Source organism: Clinocottus analis, unplaced genomic scaffold (genome assembly GCF_023055335.1).
Source record: "Clinocottus analis isolate CAN_PGR_092001 unplaced genomic scaffold, fCliAna1.0.p SCAF_13, whole genome shotgun sequence".
In the NCBI taxonomy this organism is placed as follows: Eukaryota; Metazoa; Chordata; class Actinopteri; order Perciformes; family Cottidae; genus Clinocottus; species Clinocottus analis.
In genome coordinates, this window is record NW_027175854.1 from 14,123,144 (window position 1) to 14,133,511 (window position 10,368).

The 10,368-nt window shown below is 41.7% G+C and overlaps 1 protein-coding gene across 4 annotated transcripts; it reads right to left on the reverse strand.

Moving 5' to 3' along the window:
- Positions 1-42: 42 nt before the first annotated feature.
- On the reverse strand, positions 43-10,290 carry marveld2a (MARVEL domain containing 2a). Of its 4 annotated transcripts, XM_068573570.1 has the most exons (10): positions 10,220-10,237; positions 9,806-9,850; positions 8,800-8,859; positions 6,609-7,601; positions 5,870-6,090; positions 4,993-5,028; positions 4,723-4,889; positions 4,004-4,175; positions 3,167-3,217; positions 43-1,914 (listed from the first exon to the last, which is right to left on the reverse strand). In XM_068573570.1, the coding sequence occupies exons 4-10, from the start codon at positions 7,582-7,584 to the stop codon at positions 1,798-1,800; spliced, it is 1,740 nt and encodes a 579-aa protein (XP_068429671.1). In that variant the 5' UTR covers positions 7,585-7,601; positions 8,800-8,859; positions 9,806-9,850; positions 10,220-10,237; the 3' UTR covers positions 43-1,797. The 4 variants fall into 4 exon arrangements, with proteins under 4 accessions (XP_068429671.1, XP_068429668.1, XP_068429670.1 ...); XM_068573567.1 differs by lacking the exon at positions 9,806-9,850 and having other exon boundaries at positions 8,800-8,841; positions 10,220-10,290; XM_068573569.1 differs by lacking the exon at positions 9,806-9,850 and having other exon boundaries at positions 8,767-8,841; positions 10,220-10,284.
- Between the last annotated feature and the right edge of the window lie 78 nt (positions 10,291-10,368).

Below are 10,368 nucleotides of genomic sequence, written 5' to 3' on the forward strand. Positions count from 1 at the left end.
ATGAATGTTTTTGCATGGAAAAAAATGACTCGAACAAAAGACTTAAAATTAACAGAAGTAAATTTATTCTGCTGAGTTTTTCCTCCTTCCATTTTCCCGTAAAACAAAACCGTCTACTGATCAAAGAAAGGGGAAAACCACAGACCGTCAACGCAGAAACAAAACCTGTATTCAGCAGACAGAAAGCACCAAATAATCACTTTTAAATTACGAAATACTACGGACATTTACAGCAACGTAAGTACTTGGCGACCGGAGGAAAACACAGACTTTGTGATGTCATTTCCTGTCGACCGCGAGGTCCAATGAAGAGCAGAGATTCAGCCACTTAAGTGACTATAAAGTACAATGTTGAATCGGTGTGAAATGGTAGAACGAAAGTGTCACAACATACAACATTTACAATTATATAAAGAAAACATTTAAAGATACAGTAAAAAAAAAAGACACTGTGCAATTAAAAGTAAACGGGCTCGTTGGGGATTTGTCTGGACAAAGCAGTTCATTTGTCATATAGTGAAAGTTGTGTCGCGGCAAAATTATGCAGCGGCTTTTATTTCTTTACCTTTTCTGTTCTTCCACCTTCCACAGAAAAATCACGTTCACAGCAGAAATCAGTGAGTTTAAGAGCTAATCACAGTATCACACACACACACACACAGTAAAGGTTGGGTTACAAGCCGCTACTGCATGCGGTGGGTGTCCTCGCTGTAGCCAGCTAACATGCTGCTAGCTCCCCACTTGTGCTGCTGCTAGCTCTCTACTAGCGCTGCTGCTAGCTTCCCGCTGTAACCAGTTAACGCTGCTGCTAGCTCCCCGACAACCACCAAAGGTAGCGGGAGCAGCCTCGGGGAGCTAGCAGCAGCGCTAGCTGGGTACAGCGGGGACACCCACCAAAGGTAGTAGCGGCTTGTAACCCAACTTTTACGGTACTTGCATATTCAGTAAAAAGGAATAGTGTTATTTGCTTGCAGCTGGAGCGATTGATGAGAAGATTGACGGCACTCTCTCACGTCATTTAAACAGCCAGGAGACCGTTAGCTTAGCATAAAGACTGGGAACGGGTGGAAACTGCTAGCCAAAGGCCGCTGACCGGCACCTTTGAAAGCTCGTTAGAGAACATTTTGTGTGTTGTGGTTGATTTAGAAACTCTATTTGAGACAAAACTAATTAATTGCCCTCAAAGTTTTTTAGTCTGGAGTCTTTGATCGTGTCTGTAATTCAATGCTAACAAGTTTTTTTTCTGAATTGTGTGCTTCAGTTAATCATTTTATGGGAATAATACAGAGATAAACTCCACTAATGGATATTTTTTCCAAAGAAAATCGTCTCATAAGACGTGAAATATAGAAATATTTCAATACTTTGATTAGTTGGCTCAATCGTCAACGTGTTACCTCCTTCAGCGACAGATAGTTTATTAACAGACATTATTTTTAAATCTATCTTTATGAAAATCAAGATTTACACGCTATAAAAAAGCAAAAGAATATCTGTACGCCAAGACCAAAATAATGAGGTTAATTAACTTTTTTTTAAAAATGTATTAATATATTTATCCACATATTGATGTAAAATAAAAATAAAACAATATTAATAATATTCTTCAACTTCATATTTATTGTTATATAGTTGTATTTAAAAGTTGTTTTTAACTAATCACGAGTAAATCTGTGATCTTGAGAGGCGCTTGTAGGCTGATTCTGTTTGTCGAGGCTAGCCGTTCCCCTCCGCTTCCAGTCTTTGTGCTAAGCTACGCTAACGGGCCGAAGTGTCACTCCTTCACTCGGCGTTAAGCTAAAAGCCGTCGTTCCACTCCATCACTTTGTCGTACTCCTGGATCTTTTGCTTGATGTGCGACAGTTTGCTCTTCAGGTACTCGCAGCGCTCCTTCTTCTCCAGGAAGGTCGGGTCCTGGTGTGAAGACGCAGAAACACACTTTATTCACCGTTTTCTGGGTTATTTCAGGGAGCAGCAGTTACTACTAATACACTCGAAGTATCACGTGTTCATCCGCCGCTGAAAATAGTCCCAAACAAATGCACTGTTAAATATATTTGTGAGTAGTAGTTTTCATAAAATAAAACTATATTTATGAGCACATTTTACAGTTACAAAAATAAATGATACTAAAAACAAAAAAATAACCACCAGACGGATCCTTTGATGCTTGACTATACGCCAAATTTTCTAAATTTGTAAAAACAAATGAGACGTTTTTCTCTTAGATTAATGCATCATAAACTTCATTCACTCGCTTCAAACAGTGAGTATATTTCAGTTTGTTGGTGTTACTCTCTTTGAGCTGCATTATTCTCCTAAACACCAGAGGGCGTACAAACTAAATGAACTGAAGTGGAACTCCATGAACCTCCACTATAGAGAGGAGGGATTATAATCATCTGTAAACTCATAGCTCAAATTCATAAACTACTTTATTACCTTTATGCAAACCCTGTAGAGAAAGAAGTCAAGTATTAAATGACTTATAAAGAAACAAAATGGTGAATTATCCTGTAACTATTTGATTTGGCTGAAAAATATTTATTCAAATGTAGATTTAACACTTCCTGTTTATAGAGCTTCTTTGTTTAATTTCTAGATGTGTAAACAGTGTTTATATCATCAGTCCACGATGTCAGTTACTAAAAGTTAAAAAGAGGTTCACGATTAAGGGTCGTAGAAATCAAAATATATTTATACATTTATGTATTAAAAAAAAAATATATATATATATATATATATATATATATATATATACATACATATATATGTATTAAAAAAAAATATATATATATATGTATTAAAAAAAAAATATATATATATATATATTTTTTTTTTAATACATATATACATATATACATACATATATATACATACATATATACATACATATATATATACACATACATATATATACACATATATATATATATATATATATATATATATATATATATATATATATATATATATATATATATACACACATACACATATATATACACACATATATTTATGGTTATTCATGTATAAAATATATTGATATATAAATGAATTTTTATATTTTTAAATAAGTATATATCTATATCTCTCTTTCTCTCGCTATAATATATATATATATATATGTGTGTGTAAACACGCACACATTCACACACACGCTCACATTTTTCTTCCTCTGGTAGTCCTGGAGGATTCTGTTGATGCGATCGACCTCCTGCAGGAAGAGAGGAAGAGGAGAAGAGAAGAGAGACAAAGAGTTCAAGTGGTTTTCAGTGAAGAAAAGGAGCGCAAGACAATCCTTTAATTTGACTTTTAAATCAGCAGCCGGGCGGAGCAGAGGAGGAATCTGAGGGTGGAGGAGGAAGTGCAGCGGGAACAGGAAGTGCAAACACAGGAAGTAACGAGGGACAAAGACTGCAGAATGTTCCCCCAGAGCGCCAACAAACACCTGATGACCTGGAGACGACCTTTGAACTGTAAGCCTCTACTTTGAGGAGAATTTAAATCCCCAGCTCGAGCCTACAATTCCCATAATGCAATATATACAGTCCATATAATTAAGAGTGCTGCACATTCAGATGTTAAAGGATAATTTTGCCATTGTTAGACACACACACAACACGAGAAATTCAGTCCTTATTTTTGAGGAGAAGTAGCACACGTAAAGCAACAGAAATACAAGATCCTACAGTTCCCATAATGCAATTGGGTGCCACATATACAGATGCAAAAGGTAACTTCTGGAATTGTTAAACACACACACACACACACACACACACACCTCAGCTTTGAGGAGAATATAAATCCCTGGGTTCCTACAATTCCCATGATGCATTGCAACATCAACGAAACCATGAGAGCCTAGTGAACATACACTCTATTAAATGGTAAGTTAAATACATAAATAAGTAAAAATAGTGATGAAAATGAGAAGAAAGAGGCTTTCACACGGACTATAGGTCAGAAGATAGAGAGCAGAGAGACTCGAGGGTTCGATCACCTTCTGGCTGGCGGGCTGCTGAGGCAGACTGCGCATCATGGCGTCCATCTCGTCAAACTTCTTGAGGATGGCCTGCATCTCTGCGTGGAGCTCTTTGTACTCGGAGTACTGGTCGTTGAACACGGCCCGGTACTGGTCCCGCTCCTCGTCCGCCCGGATGGTCGGGTACTTCCTGCAGGAGGAGGAAGTCACGCCGGTCATAATAATAATAATAAAAATAATAACTATAATAATACATTTCATTTTTAAACACACTTGTTTTTCAGAAGAAACTCAGAGCTTATAATAAATAAATAATAATAAATACATTCAAAAATTAAAAAAAAAAATTAAAAAGGAAAATGCAAACCTTTTTTTTTACAAAAATGTATATATGTTATTTAAAATAAGTAATAAATACTAATTTGAAAATAAAATTACATTTTTTTTCTTAATTCATACATTTTTTGTTTGTATATTTTTACTCATTCATAATTATTTTTTATAATTATTTTTATTATTTATTTTAGTAGTAGTATTTTTGTACTATAATTGTTGCACAAAACATTTTAATATTCTGGAAATCTGTAACTTTCTGGTGTTGCTGCTCAAGAGAGACTATTGACATAAAATAACAACGAAGAAATTTCAATTATTTTCCTAATTTTAAATGAATTGATATTTTCTCTCACACAAGAACCGATATGAGCGTCTATAAGAGAACTATATCAGCTTCTTACCCGACGTAGTCGGGCACAATGACCGGTTTGGGAATGTGTCCCGACGGGATCGCTCCCTGTAAAATGTGCAGCGGAACCGCTTTCTGAGCGGCGGCTCTGATGGGAACCACCGAAGAGCCCTCGACCTGCACTGGAGCTCTGTGAGCCGGAGCTGGCACAGGCGCCATCTTAAGGAAAAACAACAAACAAACAAACAAACAAACAGAGTCAACGTCGTCGTGCCGATTGAGCTCGTCAACCCAGATGTGATTGTGTTTGCCAGCCGCTCACCAAGATTTCTGCCGCTCGAGTGTCGGTGGGATACATCTGTGTTCACAAAAAACAAAACCCCATTTAACAAGGAACCAATGACGACGCTTCACAGGAGGCGAGAAGACTGATGCCACTCTCATGTCTGGGCGTTGAATACGAAGCTGCAGCCGGGAGACGGTTGGCTTAGCTTAGCATAAAGACTGGAAACGGCGGGGAAATAGGTAGCATGGCCCCATTAGCGCCAACGTGTCATTTTTACATGTATTGAACAACATAAAATAGCTGTCACATTGTTCACTATCTCTGCTTTTGCGTCTTTTGGCCCTCGGGAAAAAGGACGACACTTGATGTAATTATGTAGAGGACCATACTCACAAAACAGAGACTTTACATCACTACTCACATTTCTTTCTGTACGGAGTAAAACAGCCAAAACACAGGGTTAATTAACGAGCTTTAAGAGGGTTTCGTCCCCTATGGACGAAGCCATGCTAGCCGTTTCCTTCGTTTCCAGTCTTTTTGCTAAGCTAAGCTACCTGTCTCCTGGTTGCTGCGCTTCCTAATTACCCCACGGACACAAGAGTGGTATCAATCCTCTCGTTAAACTTTGAGCAAGAAAGCACATCAAATGTCCCAGAATGCAACTCTTTTAAAAGACCAAAATAGGAACAAACAAGACATGAAAAAAGGACTTTTGTAACAATAGAAATCAGTAAACAATGTGCAGGGTTTGCCCCCCAGCAGGACTCCACCGACTCAAACCTTGAAAGCCTGTTTGCAGAATCTGTGGTTTTGCTGTTGCATTGTGGTCTGTGTGTCTGTGTGTGTGTGTGTCGTCAGCATGAAGGATCCTTTGATTTTGAGAAGAATCCCGAGGCTTAAAATAAAAGCTCACCTCGCGGCCGTGCTTCTCCCGGTATCTGCGCGCAGCCTCGTGCCTCCACAGCTTGAGGCACACGGCGGCTCCGATCAGATACACCACCAGAAGGACGAAAAGGAAGATGATGGCGGCGGTCTGGCCCGCCTCCGTGCGGCAGAACGCCCCGTTGATGCCGTTGTTGAAGACCGGGTAGGAGCAGAGGCCTCCGCGGGTCGTGTCCCGGACATAGACGATGCCTGGCGCACCAAAAGACAACAAATATTTAGCGTGGAAAAACAGACTCATTTTACTTTATTAAATTACCGTAAAAGTCATGTTACAAGCCGCTACTACCTTCGGTGGGTGTTCAGCTAGCTGCCCGCTGTAGTAAGCTAGCGCTGCTGCTGCTAGCTCCCCGCTGCTGCTGCCCAAGTCGGGCGTCGAGCTGGGGCTGGCCCCGCTACCTTCGGTGGTTGTTGGGGAGCTAGCGGAGAACTAACAGCAGCGCTAGCTGGCTACAGCGGGGAGCTAGCATAGACACACACCGAAGATAGTAGCGGCTTGTAACATGACTTTTACGGTAGATATTCACAACTCTATATTATGACTTTGTAAGAAGAACTGATTTAAGAAGGATTTTTTTTTCAAGGATTTTCCAGGCCTGAAAATAACTATTTTTAAAATCCCCCGACTCTTTCAGTTTTTTCCCATGACCGTGAGAACCCTGAATGTTGTACACGTGTCTCTTTAAAATAAAATGAATAAAGAAGCCCACCTGCAGCCATGAAGAGCACCGCCAGCACCAGGTTGATGATGAACTCTGTCAGAGGCCACCAGGTGGAGTCCAGCAGGATGGTGCGGTAGTACATGGTCATGCCCAGCACCAACACGATGACGGTCACCAGCCAGGCCAGCCCGGCCACCACCAGCACAAACGGCGTCTTGGGGCCCGAGTAGTAGGACCCGCCTGTGATGCCGCCGTACCCGCCGCCGTACGCTCCCCCAGGGGACGAGTACCCGAACATGTTGAACCACTCGTTGTCCTTGTGGATGTACGCGATGACGCAGGCGAACACGACCGCCCCGAGCAGCAGCTCAACGCATCCCAGAATCCTCAGCAGCCCGGACCAGGACTTCATGAAGCCGTAGCGCTGATGGTACTCCTCCACCCGCTCGCCGTAGGTCAGGCCCGTGTGGTGGGAGCGCCCCGACTCGGACTCGCGGGCGTCCCGCAGCTCCAGGAGCTCCTTGCGCGAATTGTAGCTGCCGCCCGAGCCGCCATACGGGTCGCGATACGACCCAGGAACGGAGGGGGAGCGTGGCGGGGAGCAGCGCACCCCGCCGCTGGTGCTGTTGTTGTTGTTACATGAGGAGGAGGCGGGCTCGGAGGCGGGCGCGGCAGGCTCGGAGGAACCCGGTGTGTTGCTGCCGCGGTTGCTTCCCCTGAAGAAGTTCTTCCAGGAGTCGGGGACGAAACGGTGGACCGGTTTGATGTCGAGGGCCGGGTCCTCGTCGTCGCGGTCCAGGTCCTCGTCCTCACTGCCTGGGTCGAACTCGCGGCCCACGGGCGGCTGGTCCGGCAGAGGCGGAGGAGGTAAAGGGTCGGCGCTCCGAGCGAGGGGAGAGGCTCCACGCTGCTCTCTCAGCCGGTCGTAGGAGTCGGCTCGGGGCAGCGAGTCAGGCGGCACCCGGTCGTAGAGCGGCGACTGGCGGGTGCGCTCAGTGCGTCCGTAAAAGCCTCCATTGGACATGAGGATGGCGTCGGTCCCTGAGATGCACATGAAAGTCATTAGGCAATGCTTTAAACGTCTTTCAATTTCAGCTGCCAGTCATTGTTCTTTATTTCAACTCAAACAATTAGCTGATCGGCATCTATTTTGAACTTTTTTGCAGAAAGGCCAAATATTTGCAGCTTCCATCTAATGAAATCTGAGGATTTGTTGCTTTAAAACAACCAGAGGTGTCGCCCCCTGGTGGTCAGTAGAGAGAATGCAGCTTTAACATATGAAGCATAGACTTTTATACAACCAGAGGAGTCGCCCCCTGGTGGTCAGTAGAGAGAATGCAGCTTTAACATATGAAGCATAGACTTTTATACAACCAGAGGAGTCGCCCCCTGGTGGTCAGTAGAGAGAATGCAGCTTTAACACATGAAGCATAGACTTTTATACAACCAGAGGAGTCGCCCCCTGGTGGTCAGTAGAGAGAATGCAGCTTTAACACATGAAGCATAGACTTTTATACAACCAGAGGAGTCGCCCCCTGGTGGTCAGGAGAGAGAACGCAGCTTTAAGAGAAGCATCGACTTCACTGGTCAGAACCAGATGTTTCCTCCATCTTTAAATGTCTTGTTTGGCAGAAATAATAGTCCAAAACTAAAAGTGATTAAATTTACCATCATAAAAGGGCAGAAAAGCAGCAAATCCTCAGTAATATCTTTCATCAGTTAACTAAATTGTTCCAGTTACATATGTTTATGTCAATCAATTAATTGTTTGAGCTCTCATCAAGTTATAACCATGAACAGTAAGCAAAGGAAGAAGAAAGAAGAAGAAAAGGAAGAAGCCAGAAGATGAAAAACAACAGAGCAGAAATTAAAATTAGAAATTCACGAGTACAAGTCATGCAACGTTTACTCCACAAACAGAAAAGTACCCGAGGTCACCAGAGAAACATGTTATCCTCCATGCAAGCAGAGTCAAGAATGCATTTTTGTGCTGCAACCAAATACGTAGCTCTGTCTTTGTAGTTTATTAATAATATTAATAATAATAATAATAATAATAATAATAAGCACTTGTGTGTCGTGTCCCAGAATGCTAAACTTACCAGGAGCACAGAAATACATTCTTGACAACCCAATCAGTCCTGAAAAGCCCGTTAGATGTGAAGCGATCACCGAGAGGTTTAAGGAGAGTATGAACTGTGAATACCTCTTTCACACGCAGTCACTCAGCACCACTTACATTGGCCCGCAGCGCAGAATGCAAACCTGGAGGCCGAGGGTCCTGAACACAGAGGAGGGTCTGAGACGAGGAGAGAAAGCATCACAACGTCCAACAGGGCGACGTCTCCATTGTTTGTTTTGTCCAAATGTATATATATTTATATTCAGAGGGATTTAAAGCTGAGAAAAAGCAGCAGATCCTAATCAGAGAAAAGCTTTTTTCACTTCAGCAATAATTTGAATTGTTGTTGGCGACCGAAGATGAAACCAGACAATTAATTGGCAACAATGTTGTTGTTAAAATGTAACGTTGCAGCTTCATAACAGTGAAGATTTGCTTCTTCTTCTTAAATTGTCAATAACTGTGATGTTTAATTAATAATGTATATTTGGGACAAAACAAACATTGGGACGTTTAAACAACAAACAATCAATCATCAATAAATCTATAATAAAAAATAGGAATTAATAGTGTAAACTCAAACAGTAAAATCTTCATTCAAGTCATAATTATCTAAATATATAATATTTAGTAAGAGAACAGTCGCAGCACACTTTTCTACATTGAGTACTTTTACTTTAAATACTAATGTACATGAAAAGTGATGAAACTGATATAATGCAGTATTCTAAATATATTCTGCATGACAAGCTTTTACTTTATTAATACCTTAAGTACATAGTTCCTTTACTTCAGTAACATATTGTCAATGCAAGTACAGAAATATTAATACATAAAACATGTACAATGTAAAACACATTTTACTATACATCGAGTAATTATGTGTCCTACTTTATGTACATTTTATGTATTGCTACAGTGTTGCGTTAGTACTTTGTACTTCATGGTCAAAACATGTGCTAGTATAAAACACTGACACAGACAGTACTTGTACTTCTCATGCACTGAGTGAGGTTTTCCGTGCTGTACTTGTACTTGCAGCAGAGTATTTTCTACAGTGTTGCATTAGTACTTTTTACTTTAGTAGATGATGAGAATACTTCCTCCTAGGATAACGGCCCACCTTGTTTGTGTACTAGTACATCATCCGGTAGCCAGACGGCTCCTCCTGTGATGAGGAAGCGGTGCTATTACGATATAGGTGTATTTATACAGGTGATACAATAACAATATAAATATACATATACTGCGTGCAGTCAAAAGCCGAGTACCCAGATGGCTCTAACTACAGTGTTGTAGTAGTTGTACTACTTGATAGTAGTACACAGTGTGAGCTGTGTTTTTAAAATGTCGCTGGCTGGTTCTGGTAGTCCAGTCTCGCTCTCAGCCGCTAAACTTCGCCAGAAGAAGAAAGTTCGGCAGTAGAAAGTTCTCTAAAGTTCCGGTAAAAGCTCCTGATCGATTACATCGAGCCGCGCGGATCGATACGAGTGATTACGGGACGTGAAAACAGTCCGTTAGTTAGTGCTCCGCTTACCTTGTTTAGCTTCCTCTCCTCGCTTCTTCTTCTTCTCTCGTTTCAGGAACATTAAACCAACAAGTTTCCCCTCTGACGCTACCACGTGACCTGCCCATCCCGGTGACGTCACTCAAACAGCGGCAGGGGAGGGGGCGGGGCTTATTTAC

Bases quoted from the DNA above. Each gene is read 5' to 3' on its own strand.
- marveld2a (XM_068573567.1), bottom strand. From the start codon at position 10,271: ATGTTCCTGAAACGAGAGAAGAAGAAGAAGCGAGGAGAGGAAGCTAAA. The intron at 7,602-8,799 runs GTAAGTGGTGCT...TGTGCATCTCAG, and splicing joins ATTCTGCGCTGCGGGCCAAT to GGACCGACGCCATCCTCATG. The intron at 4,890-4,992 runs GTGAGCGGCTGG...TTTTTCCTTAAG, and splicing joins CTCGAGCGGCAGAAATCTTG to ATGGCGCCTGTGCCAGCTCC.